Genomic DNA, 16,503 nt, shown 5'->3' on the forward strand with positions numbered 1-16,503 from the left:
ATCCAACAACTCAGTACATATCTTCTATTCAAACAGCTTTTGTGTTAGGACTTATCTACTTTACTCTCCAATTCTGCTCATGAACAGCCTCAGCTAGCTGATTAGGCAACACTCAGAAAGGATTTGGCAGCTAATATCATGGGCCGTCGCTGTTGTGCAGCTGCTAACAATGTTTTCCAGCTGCTAGCTGTCTGGCCGTTCAAAAGCACTTGTGATTCTTACAAACCACTTGACGTGGTTGTAGAAGAACTTTCCTTGGGGCTAGGCTTGCCCTACTGGGCACAATCTCCCAGCATCCAACTCCTGTCCCCATGACTGAGGATAATTAACATCTGGAACAACATACTATAGGATGAGATGGATTTTCTACCACTGCCAGTTTTTAAGACTTGATAGTTGCTTCTGAGCTAAGCTCTAGCATAGATGCCGAGACATCTTCCTTCATGAAATGGGGTTGGCATATGTGCTTACTTGGGGGTGCTCAACTCAGGGTGGTCCAGTTGGCATCCCACAGCCCAGATCTCCTATCCGTTTCTCCGAAGAGACAGGGGATGGCTGTTAGATCAACATGGGCCTCTGCTGCCCCTTTAAGCACCCAGAGCTTAAAGCCCAAATTGTTGCATGAAAAAGAAATGTGAAGTGTCTCCCTCACGTACACTGAAGAGCCTGGCATTCAGAACTGAACCACTTCACCAGTGCCACCCACCAAAATGTTGCTAAAACTGAAATCTAGGCTCATGTCCTGATGAGAAAAAGCCATCCTTGCCCATTTTATGCAAAACTAGACCATCATAACTGTCCCCTTTGGCTTGATTGTTCGTGCTCCCCTCTGCTTTTACACAGAGCATACGCTTGCTCTGCTACCCCAGGGGCAGCAGCAGTGTATGCTGTTTTCTGTGGCACTAAGCAGCATGAAGAGGGACTTGTGGTACAGCTGAGACACTTACCTAAGTTTACCTGCTTCTTCAAACCTTGTTTGGGGAAGGGCCAGAACAGCAATGAGTGTTGCTAAATTTCTGCCCTCCTTAGAGACCAGTAAATACAGTTTTTGCTTATGTCTTACATGAAATATAAAGGATGACATGGTAGGCAACTCCTTTTTCCCTCCCAGTTTCTTTCATGTGTTTAGGGGCATAATATTGTCCATTTTCCCCTTTATTGTAGCTGTAAACTTTCTTTTCTCCCTTTTTCACTAACACTTACTAATAAAACACCAACAAAAGATGCTGCCTCCTTTAACAGGTTCTGTGAAAGAAAACAGCCTCCAGGGTCCCTCACTGAAAGCATGGGGACAAAAATTAAATTGCTAATGTGCAGGTAGGCATATAGGAGTGAATGAATGATGCTGTTCCCTTTTACCCAGGGAGTCAAGGATGAAGTCACTACTGTCAACAACCACAACTCTTTAGCACTTGTTTTTCTTTTTCAAGAGCCTGGTGCTTGGATTTCTGTAACTATGGAAATTGTGAAACTATTTTTAAACTAATATAAGCCATTTTTAAAACTATGATAAAACTGGATATGAGGGCAGAAGGGATCATTGTAACTCTCTCTTGCATAAGGAATCAAAAAGAACTTCACTAATAATTTCTGCATCAAACTACTATAACTTCTGTTTGAACTGTTTAAAAAAACATCCTTCAAGACATCTGGTGGCAGATAATTCCCCCCCCAGTCTCACACTGCTGCTCAGTAGTAGGCAGGTATATATCAATTACATCAACAGGCTTTATCAAGAACTATGCTCATGCTTCCAAACTGCAGAATGAAAACCAGCTGTAATGTTTTGTCTTATACCATTCACTTTGAACAAAGCAATGATTTCATCTTCCAAATATTTTGAAAGATTTAGGCATCTTTTATTTTCAGTCAGCTTTTTCCCCTTCTCAACTGGGAGTATTGCAATATTTTGCATACAACAGTTCATGACTGCTAATAAGCCACAACTATGCTATGATAAACAGAGCTAAGTCAAACTTGCATTCTAGACTGCTTGGTACTTAGAAAATATATGCACATGGAGCTTAGATTTTGCATGTATGTTGCTGCACAAATCTCTCAGAGGATACAGGTTTTTCCCCACATCTCTCTACATCTGAAAGATTGGTACTTGTTTCTTCAAAGTTTCTTAGATTTCAGGTCTGAGCCCTGTTGAAGTTAGCAGCAAAATTCCCCTTGACTTTAAGGGGATTGATTCACTCTGTGTTGACGGTATCTGAACTTGACGTCTTTAGAAACAGAACAAAAGTGTCTTTATTTTGCACTAGAAATTACTGGGGCATTGTACTGATACTCTGAACAAATATAGCCTCTGTCTTGAGGAATTTATGACCCACATTTGAGTTTAATGTGCAGTCCTAAATATTTCAAGATATTGACTTGGTCTTGTTTGATATTATGTGGATGTGTCCACATGAGTCTTTGTAGGATCTGAGCCCAAACATGTAGTGCACAGTATGAATTACTGTCCTCTTTCTTCCCATTTTCATTATGGTTTCAACAAAATCTAGATCCAATACTTGCATTTTTAGTGACATGATTACTCCTGTAACATGACTGTTGTTTTTTATAAATAGCTAACAGCCTTTACCCCATTGCCACTGTTGTTCTTACCACTTGGTAAAAATCCCAAATGAGAGGAAAATGCCCTTTACTTATAGTGGAGGTTTTATTGTCATGGAGCTCAACTCTGCACTGGTCTGCAAACTCAACAGGATAACCTGGTATCACTGTAAGTCACATTAAAAAAAAAAAAAAAAGAAAAAAGAATGAAAAAGAAAGAGACAAAATCCCAAACCGCTAAAAACACCTATAAACATTCTTCTCCATAAACAGCTTGAGTTTCTTTTAAATGCCATTACCGATTCCTTAAGCAGGTATCTCTTTTTTTATCAAGTAATCAAAATTCCCTGAGACTCAGGTTTTCTGAGGGCTCAGTGCTGCTGGCAAGATAGTTAGCTTCTAGCCTGCATTTTTAAATAAATCTTGGAGCGCTTCAAAAACAGTAATTTTCATGCTTAATGTACAATGCTACACAAAGCATTTAAAGTGCTTGTGTGGGCACTTCTGAAAGGCTCCTTCACTTGGCACTTTCCCATCTGATTTCAGCAATATGGGCAGGCCACGTGTTTTTTTCAGTGGAAAACAGGATAGATGTTATTTTAGATGAGAGAGCCAATTGCACACAACTGAAAGGACTGTGGAAGACCTGATTTCTATTTCTGGCCTCATCCCCAGGAGAATTGTTCCTGGGTGACACTGGTAACTCACATCAGAGTGCCATGCCTCAGTTTCTCCTCTGTAACAAGAGAACATCTTTTGTAAAGCACTTCACAGAAAGCCTTTTACAGAAAATCACTCCGTGAAAGTTCTCCACCTCTTTTTAAAATTAAAAATCTCTTTGCCTTTACAATGAAGACTGAATGACAAACGCATAGGTCATGATTTTTCCCCTTGTTGAACACCAAGGAAGATGTTGCCTTTGTTTCTAATGCGAACTGAATTGGGTTTCTAGGCCATGATCCTGCTAGCTGCTTGCTCTTTTATGTGCTTAAATCTAGGATTCAGGGGGAATCTCAGCGGATGCACTGTCTGAGCATCATCACTTCCAGAAGCCACAACTCACTACTTGCTCTAGTTAGACACAAATTATTTTCCTCTAAAAAGAAAAACGTTCTTAAGACAGTTACAAATAAGATACAAGTTTTATTCCTGGAGTATTATTTATGAAATATTATCTGTTTCTTGGCTCGGATCTTAAGCTGTACAAAACTGGCATGGATCCATTACAGATCCATTATCATTAAAATGAGTAGCAATTGGGAACCAGATGGCACAATGGTTTAGGGCACTAACTTTCTGCAGCCTATTTGTCTAGACTACTCCATGATAAGAATTGAATAACACCATTTGGCTTTGTTTGAGCGGAAACTTTCAGCAGCTTTTCAAAGATGACCTTCAAAAATAAGTATTTGAAGATACATATATATATAAAAATCAGGATCTTGTATTTTCTGGTTTTCTGTGACATGAAAATGACCAATATTTTTGTGCAGACACAAGAAGCCTGCCTTAATTTACTAAGAATATATGACAAAGAAAGGTTTGTAAGTTTATAACTGATGGCAAGTAAATGTACTTGGAATACTCTGTTATTCCATTACACCTGCTAGGTTCTAAGTTCTTTTTTCTCCAAAGTTCAACGCTTTGTCACACTATTTAAATAATAAGATAGTGCTCAATTTACATCATTGTCTCCTTATTTGACTACAAAGAAGTGCTGTTATTTCTCTATGTGCACATTATGAAAACAGTTACCAAAATACTTTATTTCCTGCCTGTGTTAAAAAAAAAAAAAAGAAAAAGAAAACTTTGGAAAGGTTTTAAAAAGAAAAAGAAAATTACTAGAGAGAGACCTTTTAAGTAAGCCTTATCCTGCAAGAAAGTTTTATTTATTTAATTTGTGCAAAAGAAGGGTAAGTTTTAAAATGACCGCCAACCTCTTGTATGGAGGTGTCATTTCAGATGGTACAGGACTTTCTTGTTTAGCAGAAAATGGTATAGTAAGATAGCAGAGACTGGAAACTGAAGTTAAAGAAATTAATGTTTTACATACGTGAAGTAATTGACAATTGAAACAAGCTGATCTAAAGGCTTGTGAATTTTCCAGTTTTTAACATCTCAATTTAAAGACCGGATGTCTTTCTAAATTCATGCTCCAGTTGAACCAGAAGCTTGCTGCAGGGATTATCGGGTAATGCTCTATGGCTTATGTTAAGAAGGGACTCAAATTAGCTGGAACATAACAGCTCCTTCTGTTCTTAAAATCTGTGAATCATCCAAGAACATTTCCACCAAACCCACAGAAGATAAGAATGAAGACTGCAAATATTTCTGAAGGGGAAAAAAAAAGAAGCAAATAATCCCTCTAAAAGATCCACATACGTATTTGAGGATTTCAGCAATATCTTGAAAATATGAAGTACAGCTGAACTGTCAAGTCACTTGCATACAGACAAATTTGCTAAAAAGCTGTAATGCCAGTAGCATTCTGGCGCATCCCTCTCAAGCACTGTTTCGTGCAGTGTCAGCCTCTCTCCTGCCTTTTTCACCCACCAACCTAATTTCTCACTCTCGCACTTCTTTTATCACTTCCCTTACCATTCTGCTCTTTCGGGTTTTTTTCTTTTGACATTATCAGGTCCAGCTACAAGAGACACTTCTCTCTGGTGTTGCAAGGTAATTGCACATCCTTCCCTTGTGCACACAGCACAGGGGGTCAGGAGCAAAGTGGAGTCAGCAGGAAAAGACCAAAAGACCCTGGTGGGGTGGAGTGACCTAGGACCCCACTGCTAGCACCGACCACCCTGTCACATGCTGGACCCTACAAACCAATTAATGAGCATAATAGTGTCTTCTTCGGGAGCAATCCTCTGTAGCCTGTGTCAGCACTTCAGCAGTTCTTGCATTTCATGAGTGAATCCATGTAGGAACCTTATGGGTGAAGCGGGCAACTAAGGAAAGCATAAGCTTGATACCAACGTGAGGAAAGCTCCTGCAGAAATGTCCTAAGAGTGAAACTCCGAAAAGTTTTTCATGAGATATAGGAGCTCTAACGCTCATTGTCAAAGTAAGGAGTCTTGATAAGACTCATTGCAAGAAGTTTAGTTTGTTGACAGGCCTGATCATGTTGGTGTAACTCACCTCGGTGACTTCAGCATGCTCATGGAGTGAGGGAAAGAAGGAACAAGCTGCAAGTAAGTCTGTGATTTGGTTCGCGTGCAGAGGCTCTTCCCAGGCGGGTCTGCTCGGAAGCAGCTGTGCACCCCAACCCATTTGGCTGCCCACAGCTGCAGGTTTATTCTTAGTTTCAGGAATGCAAATCCTCATGGACATAGCGATGGCTTCATGTCAGCTAGGAGACAGATTTTCTCCTCAAAATATTACTCTCTGTGGATGCTTGGGTTTCCTGATGAGGTGGATGAGGGGTGTCTAGAGATGTCTGATTTCTGAACCATGCATTTCATCCTCTGACAGTCACTTCAGGTATCAAAAAGGTTTGCCTGGGTTAGTCTGGTCTGGCTAGTTCAGTAACCTGTAGCTACGTGCAGTGCGGTATGTTTCATTAAGAAACTCTACTGTAGGCATTTATTGGAGAACATAATTCAATATTCCTTCCCCAATAACTATAATTTTTCCAAGACACAGTTCCATTGTCATGCGAGTGAAGGGTAAGATAAAGCCAAGCTCGTTCTGCTCTGCAACCTTGTAAAGAAAAGTGAGAGGACGCATACTGCAGGTTAGGCTGACTGCATGGATGCTGTACCGATGTGCTGGCATAGTACTGCATCTCAGTCCACAAGGCCATGATGAGAACCAGTGCTCATGATGCCATGCTACTTGTGGACACACAGTGATAAGTCAACAAAGTCAAGGTGATGTGTCGTGTGACTTTACAAGCCTTGATCTTTGTAAACTCAGGTGCCTCTATAATCTCCTCCATGTGCCAGAATAGGTATTTGCTCCTTGGCTAAGCCAAGACCAGCAGAATAAACTCAGGCGTAAAAAGATCCTGCATTTCTCCCTTCATCAACCAGGGGTGCAATGCACGTTTCTTTGACACATTTACCCCAGCAAATCCAGAACAATGTGCATGCATAATCTAGAAAGCTTCTTCCAGCCATTTCAGTGCACAGACATCTTCTCTGAGAACAAACATGTACCCAAAATGATACTGCTGTTTCCTGGGAAAGAGTTCAGGTCTTAATATAATAAATGTGCAAGAACATAATTCAGGCCAGAACATCATGTTTTCTATTTCTTTCAAGAACTGATGGATTCTAGTTTGCTTATTTAGCCTTTAATATCTATTACTATGTCTCTGAATATCCTGAGAGATGCTGAACATCTTCCTATCCAATCTACTTCCTTTGGACGTCTGTCTCTTAAACATGGGCAAACTTTTGTCCTTTCTACCTACTAAACCCTGCTTAGTCAAGCTGTTCAGCTAAGTCATTAATAAAATTTCTCTTCTATTTTTAACCTTCCATATTCTTAGGATTTCCTTCAGCATTACAAGCTCCAGCTTATGCCTCATGACAATGTCTCATTAAAATTACCTTACTGCTCAGGTTTTATGTAGTACAACCAGCCATTGCTCAGCTAAAGTCAATGAAGGGACACTGATTTAGAGACCTGTCTGTTCATTGTCTTCATTTCTGTTAACCGACCTTTCAATGAAAATGAGCATAGGGAACAGAAAAAACTGACATGGGAATAAGACAAAATACATTATGAAGATGAACGGGTTTTCTACCTTGCTGAACACAAGTATTTCACTTGAAAGACAACCCCTAGGAAAATTAGGACATGTCAATAGTCTTCAACCAGTTTCTAAATTAACTATAATAAATGATACATTTCTGTAACAAGCAAGCAAATTTGCATCAATTAATGATGCTATAAACAGAAATCTATTGCTTTTAAGAACATATGCAAACTTCTCTTTCAGGTGCCAAAGTTTGACTGATTTTATATATTAGATGAATCAGTCAATCTTGCCAAGTAATGTGGCTGAAAACATGTATCATTTTGTCATGCAAGGCCACTATAACTTCAAATAGCAATAGAGCTCCATACTACCAGCTATTTGTTGTATGATCTTCAAAGAGCTGCAGCATCCACTGAACAGAAGACAACAGGCACTTATTCACCCATGAATGTGACAATGTGTAATATTGCTAGTAGACTGTACTTGCCAAGAATGCTAGTAATAAATTGAATGTAGGGAAATGGAAAGTCAGACACCTTAGGAATGATTTATACAGAAATAAGTCTGTTCTTTGAGGAAGGCCAATAAACTAGTTTCTCAAGACCAGTCTGACAGTGTCTGTACCATAAGTGAAAACATCTAAGCCAAGCAAAGCATTCTACTGCCATGGAAAAGTAACTGTTCCAGTGCTCCAAAGGATAAGGAGAAAAGTAATAATTCATGGAAGTCCTAGTAAAACAAGTAGACCAGTCCATCTACATAAGGTGCCTCCCACAGTTTCATATATTGTACCTCCATAGTATTCCAGTAGAACAGTGACAATGGATCATGCAATCAGTAAATTTAGAGTGATAAAATTCTGTCTCCCTTGAAGTCAATGCAAAATTTCACCATTTTCAGAATCAGGATTTCAGCCTTGAGTGCTTTTATTTTCAAGTATTCACAGTGAGGAGATGACTGGTTTTCAGCACTCAGCCTCTCTATCTGTTGTCTGCTCTTAAAAAAAATTGTATTATCGGATTTTAGGAGCTGTATTCAGCACTTAGCTCCACTGGTGTCTTGTGCATTTCAGGAACCTGCTAACAATAATTAAAATAAATAACTTTGCTTATTTCCATCATCATTGCTGGACTGGCTCCAGACATTTTTTCTTGCTTCTTCTCCCTCTGTCCATCCTGCACTAGCCTTCTTTCATTGCTCACTCTGGCCATGGATAATGCGAGGGCTATTTCTTCTTCTTCTTCTTGCCCTTCACTGCCTCTTTTCAAGACTTAGCTGAAAGTGACTGTTTCTTTTAACCAATATAATAACAAGGAGCATTTATTGTTTTGTTCAGGTATGTCACTTGGGAGAAGAGGTTTCATCCAGGATACTCAATACATGCAAGACCTCCTAAACGCACAACACTACTCTTTTGGTTTGCTTGTACATCCATCCCTAAAAAGGGCAGAAAAAAAATGTTTTCTAGTGCTTGCAGGCTTCCAGAGGGGAGCCTGTTAAAATCCAAGGGAATCTGTCACCATAAATGATGGAATCCCACAAGAGAAGAGTGGGGATTAGCCTGACAAAACATCTGCCTATGTCAACACAGTGTCAAGTGAAACAAAGCTTCACCACACGCTGATCCAGGCAACTTAACGTCTGCACTCCACCACCCCCTCCCCACTGACAGCTGGGCACGCTTGCAAAGCATGTCTGCTTCTCCCTGGCACCGCTGAAAGACTGCAAAGCTCAGTGTAAGTGTGGCTCCCTGACAGCTCTGCCTCAGGACTTCACACCAAAAGCATGTACAGTGCTATAAATGCTTCACTCTCCCTCACTCCAAATAGATAAAGATTTTATTTCTCCCAAGAAGACAATCTTACTTACTTGGGATAGCGCCTCTGCTGAAAGATGGGCAGAATCTCTGTATCTTGATTTGAATGTAGAAGCAGTAAATCCCGAAATCTTTCTGTCAGGACAAAGAAAAAAAGAAGAAAAGAAAAAAAAACAAACCCAGACTGTGACTCTGCATTATAAGTTCAGGCCACAAGTAAGCAAGCAGTAATATCAGTGAATTCTCTTCTCCAGCAATATTTACCAGAGGACAAAGCTAAGTGTATAGGGAATACAATCTATATATTCATACAAAACTGCTGCTAAGACTAGAAATCGCTGTTTCCTGTAAACCCTTTTAATATTTTAAAATGTCATTTTTTTCATCCAATATTGAATTCTAGTAGTGCTTACAAGTTTCTGAGGCCTGCATACAGGTCTTCTGGGTATCATACACAGCCAGCCATAAACAGTCCCTGCCTTGAAGAACTTAGTCTAAACAGAAAGAAGGAACAACTAAGAATTCACCAGTCACTCAAGGATCACAGTAATCTAAACAAACACAGATTAATTAATTAATTCATTAATCTAAATTAAATTGCAGTACGAGTCCTTGGGTAACTGATTCATTGGTATTTTCAAGGATGGCTGGAAGACTGGATTGCTTTTTGTTTACTACTATATATTTAAAAAACTGCATTATAGGATCATCTGCAGTAGGTAAGGTTTTTGTAACTTAGCTTCACCAACCACCAAGTGAAGGTGTGGTTGTGGTTTGTGTGATGCCTTTTTCTTGAGGTGGTTAGATGCAATATGTAAGCGGGATCTGTAGGAGCTTCTTTAAGTATCAATTTCTCAGCTCCTGAAACATGGGAACCTCCTCAAAATTCACTGGATACACAGACTCAGGGATAGAAGGGAATTTCCCATCCAAGTCAAATTCCCTTAGCACACCCCGTAGCTCTCCATAGCATGGGACATGCTTTGTTTCCTGCTTTTCTTCCATCACCTGCAACTTTTATCTAACCAGTCCTCCAGTGGCACAGAAACCTAGGACACTGGCGATGCCCTTCCCACCTTTGCATCTCCTACTCTTCCAGCCTTAAACTGTGGCTTGAAGTCTTCAGCTACATGTTTTACCCTTCATTTCCTAAACCACAGTTTGTAGCCTGTGTTGTGTGTAACAGCTGTACTATGCATTTCTCTACACTAGCTATCTCTTCCATGTAAGTTTTTCATTCTGGGAACTGAACCTGAGGATAAGGGTAGTCCTTCCTCCCCTTATATCCCTATGTATCTCAAAATATCCTCTAACACCGGGTTTACAGATAAGGAAATCAAGGGACAGAAAATCAGTGGACAAAAAATCTGAATCTCCCAGCTCCAAAAAGGAACCATAGCAGCTTTCTTACTTCTTACAGGTTAGTATATGATGGCTTTCTTAACATTCAGCTTTATGTATTGTTATGTCATCATAATTAAGCTTCATTAATTTGTATACAATTCTGCTATGTAGCCTCTAAAATGGAAAATAAAAAAACCCAAACTCATACTTCATAGAGTTATAACACTTTGAAGAAAGCATAATAAATTCAGAAGAAAAACTCTCTTGTTAAGGGCTCAGTTTTAAAGGTCAATTGTGTCAGATGGTCTGATCTAGTCATTCATCACCTGGCTAAGACGCATTGCAAACATCTTGGAGAAGATACCAGGATCTGCCAGTGAAGAAACAAGGGTTGATACTTAGTATCTTCATTCCTTTACTTCTACACCTCTTCAGGTTCAACTTTGAAAGAAATAACCACTTGTACCTCCAAAATTCTTACCACATCTTCAAAATGTAACTTAGCTTTCCCTGCACCTAGCTGGGACAGAGACTGGATGTGGCCAACAACAATAAATGCAATGCTGTAAAGATGGAAGTGAAACTCAATGAGCATCCTTCAGGGAACAGCCTGCTCATTGTCTTGACAAAAAGCCTGCCATTACAGCTACTTCTTGACCTCTTCTTCAATTTTTAGGAAGATGCAGAGATTTCCTTTTTCCTCGGTCCTCTGGTACATAGCAATATACTGTACACGGGCATGCCCTGTCATCCTTAAAGATGATACACTATGATCTTCAAAAGCCACTGGACGAGAACTGAAAGGCTTCAGGAAGCTTCCACTGGTGCAAAATATCCAACTGTCTATGTTTCAGAGCAAGCACATTAACCTCCACCCCTACCTCAGGAATCTCCCAATGCAACTGAAGTTACCAGTGTATTTCTAGGAACTCTTTACAAAAAGGCTTCGTAGGAACAACAGACTTTGTGTGTGCCTGGTGGAGGAACGAGATGAAGTTTTCAATGGCAAACACCAAACGATAGTACTTCCTTCCACGACTTGAGGGTTTTGACCTCCAGAACATGGTGCGAGTCACCACGATGAAGGATTTGTCTTTGGGGTGGTCTGATTTATTTATTTTTTAGGGCTTATAACATTGCGACAGCAATGCGAAGCACTGGGAGACGTGGTCTTCTTCAGTTCAATACTGCACAACACCACATTACATGTGAGTGAGCAAGGCTGGTCTGGCAGACCTTGCAAAGGGCCTGTAGCTCTCTGGAAGAGACAAAACACATCTTGGCGAGGGCACAGATATGTCCCGCTCCGTTGTTCTGCCCGAGATGGAGAGCACCCAGGCAGACAGCCATATTCCATCTCTATCCCCTACTCCGTGACTCTTTTTTCTTGTGCTGCTGCCCTTTCCCATTGATCCAGGCCACCTGGCTGCACTCCAGGACTCAGTTCAACAAGCCACGATCTTGAAAATATTTTGAATAGTAATGTGACAGGGCTGGCCAGTACTGGAGTGAAAGCAGCCAAGTTATGGCATCTGAAATTGGCCTAAACAGCTTCCCTACTGGATCTTGTTTTAGTTAAAGTCAACTTTTATTTCCCCCCACACACACTATGGCAAATTTCCCAGGCAGATGGATTTTCTTTTCACCATATGACTTTTTACTCATTTTTCCATGGCAACACTTACGCTATATGGTAGCGTTCCACCTCATCTCAAATACATACTACAACTTCCTCCAGCACATGTAGCCTCCACGTCCTGTAAATCCTCTTAAGAGAAAGGGCACACTGAACAGAAGCTTTTTGGATTAACTTGTCCCATAGGACCATTATGTACATGCTTCACCCTCCAGGTCTATGATATTCTGATATTACACATATGTGTGTACAGTACAAAAGTCACACTGGTGCAAATGACATTATTGCCTCTAAGGACTATCCAGCAAGGTGATGAGAGAGGTGACGAGAGCTTTGGCAGCTACTGACGGAACACAGGTACTCTTAACAAAAGTGAATATCAGAAGCCTAACGCTTGACAAGAGAAGGCTTTTCAATTTGCAAGAAAAAAATCACAATGATTCCTTCCAAGGGGGGTAATTTTTTTCAAAAACCTAAGATTTTCTTCTAATCCATGCCACAACAACAAATGAAAGATTTGAGAACTGATTAAACTAGTAACTGGAGCATTTTTACATTATCTTGATTTGCAATCACTAGTTGATCAATAGAACCAAACCAAGTCACAGACAATCTTACCATTACTTGGATCATTTTAGAGAGACATCTCCCAAAATTGAATCTTTTCCATCACTTCCTACAGTTTAATACCCAAAATGTGATGCTTTTGTCTACATGTTGGTCTGGTTTGTTAACAAAACATGAATAACATTTGCTTAACCAAGTTTTAAAAGGCTTACTTCTGAAAATCTGCAATTATCTTCTCTGTCCCTCATTCTATCCATGCAATTTGCATTAGTTTAAGTCTGTACTAGCTAGTCTCCTGATTTTTAACATTGTTCTGAGACCAATTATGCCATTGATTGTTTTGTCACTCTGCTGAGTGTGACACTGCAGACATCATCTCACTGATTCTCCCGTAAGTCTGTCAACAGGACAAAGTTCTCACAGACATCAAGAATGGTTGCACAGTCACACCTTATGCTCAAACTTCTCTTTTCAACATGCTGAGTGTCTCCGCTTCCTCCTGACTTTCAATTTGAGCATACAGTTCCTCCCAAATCCTTCATCACTGAGAATTCCTCAGTTAAATTTAGGCAGTCTCACTGGGATCATATATGTTTAGCTAAATGTGTAGCACAGTTACCTGTGATGACTAAGGGCTGGATATAATAACACAATCTTATACCCTGTCCTCCTAAATCAGGAAGGTTGTAGACTATAAAGGAGAAAAGAAAGTTTGCCATTGAAAGCTTTAGAGATTTAATCTGTCCTCTTATATATATCTCTCTTCCCTGTCTCTCATCTAATTCTTCTTCCCTCTTTTCAACCCTTTGTTCCTCCTCCGCCCTCCCAGCTCAACATATTCCCAAGTCAGCTGCTGGAATCTCAGTATAAACGCCCACTAACGTCTTTGTAATACCTGTAGTGACAAACCAGTTACCAATTCACAAGGACAGAAGGATGCATTTCAAGGGAAATTTTCCCTTTGAAATATTTAGATGCATGTCATTGTTGTTCTCAAGCAGAATGGGGTTCTGCTTGCCATGGTGAGTAAATGGTAATGCCAGCAAAAAGTGTGCAAGAATGGACGTATGGTCTGAAGCCCATTCAAACTGCTTACACAGTCAAGTTTCCTTTTTTCCAGGTTACGCTATTAGAGAGGTGGAAAGAGACACAAAGGGAAGTTTTATGATAATATTTTAATATCTGGGGCTCTGAAAGCAAAGAAAAATAATTTGTATAGAAGGTCCCTGTGAACTAAAAACTATTATTATTCACATTCTGTAGACAAGACACTATGGCACAGGGAGCACTGGCCTTGTTTTCTGAAGCTGTCACATCCCTGAAGCTCTTACTGCTTTAGCACTTTGAAGATGATGCCAAAAGTCAAACACTGCAGTTCTGTCAGGTTTGACTTTAAAAGTCAGGTCTTGTGGCTCTTCTTTCCTTGCTCCTTCTTGTTACAAAATATTTTACAGAAAATAACAGCAAAGTCAATCCGCTGAATTCCAAGGGTCTTGAAAAATCAAATTCCTGCTCATTCAGAGTTTGATGGGTCTGTACCTATGAGGCCACAGCAGTATATAACTGAAGTCTGAGATATTACTGTTTTGTTTATCCAAACCACCTTTTAAATAGCAGCTTCAGACCACACTGAACCTCTAATAAAAACAGGTTGAATTGCATGCAATCAACTTAAGAACACTGTAAAACTGATGGTAGTTGGTTTTTATGGAATAAAGATTTTTTATATCAGTTTTATGGATTATTTTTAAAATCAAAGTTCATAAGAATGAACAGATATGGGACTAAAAAGCAACCAGAGAATGGGAGAACAGAATAGTGTCATCAGTTATAAAGTACAGAATATTGTGGTCCAGAAGCCTAGCTGTTTACCAAAAGGTCTATCCATAGTGACACTCTCATGCATTTTGGTATTTTGCAGTCATGTTTCTGTAATTACCTGTAGCACTTCTGCATTCATTGAGACACAAATCTCAGTTCCACCTTTCACCATATGGACACTTGCAAGCCCTGCAATTTCAAACTAAAAAAATCTGCCTAGTTTTATGCAAAATACAGAGTGGTCTGGAGCACCTTCTGTGTCATGAATAGCTCCTCAGCACCTTGCAATCATTTAAAAAAAAAAAAAATTAAGTCAGCTTTCTTAAGACTGCCAACTGCATTTAAAAGGATTTGAGACCCACTAATCTGACTTGTTTTCAAGCTCTGTAAGTTTGGAAATGCTGTCATAAGTAGTTCCTCAGTGCCTTGTAAAAAGAAAAAGCATTTAGGAAGAAGACTTTGCCAGTTAAGGGCTATAAAACTATGATGAGCAACAAGATGGCATAAAACTGAAATGTCCAATATTTTAGTTTGACTTGTGGCTCATTAATGGCCAAAGTTTCTGAAGTTAAGGAAGTGTCACTTCTCTTCTCTTGAAGAGTCAGTGCTACAAATATCCTCCATCAGATTAAAAGAGGAGGAAAGAAAACAATGATGAGGTAATGTTGATGAGCTAAAGGTTCCAAAATGATTACATCATAAGCCTTGGAATTCCCCTGAAACATACAGATTTTGTGGATACAAAGAGACAAGCTTTTTGACCAGCTTTAACCTCCATGATTCTCAGTCCATTAAGCCTCACAGAGTTTAATACTCCTGTTTTTTCACTACCATTTCCTTCCCTCCAGATCAGTCATCTGAAAGAATAATTAGAACCCACCATTTACAGAGATACTAAAAAAAAAAAATTAAAATATAGCAAAACCCCAGAAAGTTGAAAATTCTATTTTAAAAATTGCTGTTTAAATTTATTTAAGGGAAATAGAGAAGCTTTTACAGAAAGGCAACTGGTCTCTTCATTTTCTAAGCTAGGTGAGTAAACAGCGATCGTCCTTCTGTTCAACATTTTCTTTTGCAGGATTTTAGTTTATTTAAGGAGAGGGGACAAAATAAGGAAATCAACTAATCATTACACAGGTCAGCAGTGAACCTTCCAGTCACTCTGGACCTGCAGAATAGTCCTCCTTTCTTTGAAGAAAGTCTCTGTACACCCTGCTTTCCCTCCTAACCTGCATTTGCTTCCTAAAAAGTAGTCGGCTCCTTCTTTTTCTCTAGCTATGTGCTTACCAGCTGGAAATCATTCTCCCTCCCTGATTCTGGCATCAGCACATCCTTTCCCTGCTGGAACTCTAGGTGCTTTCCTATGCCTTTAAAATACCCCACCTACTATGTCAAAATTAGCTTGGACAGATTTATTTCTATCTAGACCTCCCTCATTTACACTATAATCACACATACTGCATCATTTCTGTGTGTATACTCATATATCAGCCAATGAATAAACAGAGTAAAAGGCAGTTCTTGTCCAAGGAACCTTAAAAGGTTGGAAGATGAATGATGGGAAAGAAAAAGCATCACTTGCTTAGTTTCAAAACAGGGAAGAGAGATGCTGAGGACCATATTTAGACTGCATTTTGTATGTCTAACTTGACAAGACAGCAGTGAGTGACCCAGAGTACCTATTAACTACGCTGCCAGACTCAGGTTCCCCAGACAGCCAGTGAAGAGAACTGGACACAACACTAAAGTTAAGCGGCCTCGATGCTCAATACTGAGTCAGAAATTCTTCTGTAGGTTATACAGCAACTCCCTGACAGAGCTGGACATTAGCTACACTGCTGGAGTTCAAAATCAATGTCTTAATCAAGAAACTTTTTTTCTCAGAGGTACTTACTATGCTTGAAGACTATTTCTGTCATGACAGCAGAGTGCATTCCACAACTCAACACTAACACAGTGCAACAGTAAAACAGGCTTTAGAAACAACACAAAACAGTAACTTTAACTTTAAAAAATATCTTTATAAATACATGTTCTGAAGCTAATGTT

At 39.6% G+C, this 16,503-nt stretch overlaps 1 protein-coding gene across 3 annotated transcripts in view; it reads right to left on the bottom strand.

Moving 5' to 3' along the window:
- The window catches only part of NOX4 (NADPH oxidase 4), a 121,357-nt gene that overhangs the window by 41,951 nt on the left and 62,903 nt on the right, over window positions 1-16,503 (bottom strand). For all 3 annotated transcript variants that reach the window (XM_052812680.1, XM_052812679.1, XM_052812678.1), the window contains one exon: window positions 9,140-9,221. In XM_052812680.1, the coding sequence (XP_052668640.1) occupies window positions 9,140-9,221 (82 nt within the window). The remainder of the gene's footprint in view (window positions 1-9,139; window positions 9,222-16,503) is intronic.

Source organism: Harpia harpyja, chromosome 17 (genome assembly GCF_026419915.1).
Source record: "Harpia harpyja isolate bHarHar1 chromosome 17, bHarHar1 primary haplotype, whole genome shotgun sequence".
Classification (NCBI taxonomy): domain Eukaryota; kingdom Metazoa; phylum Chordata; class Aves; order Accipitriformes; family Accipitridae; genus Harpia; species Harpia harpyja.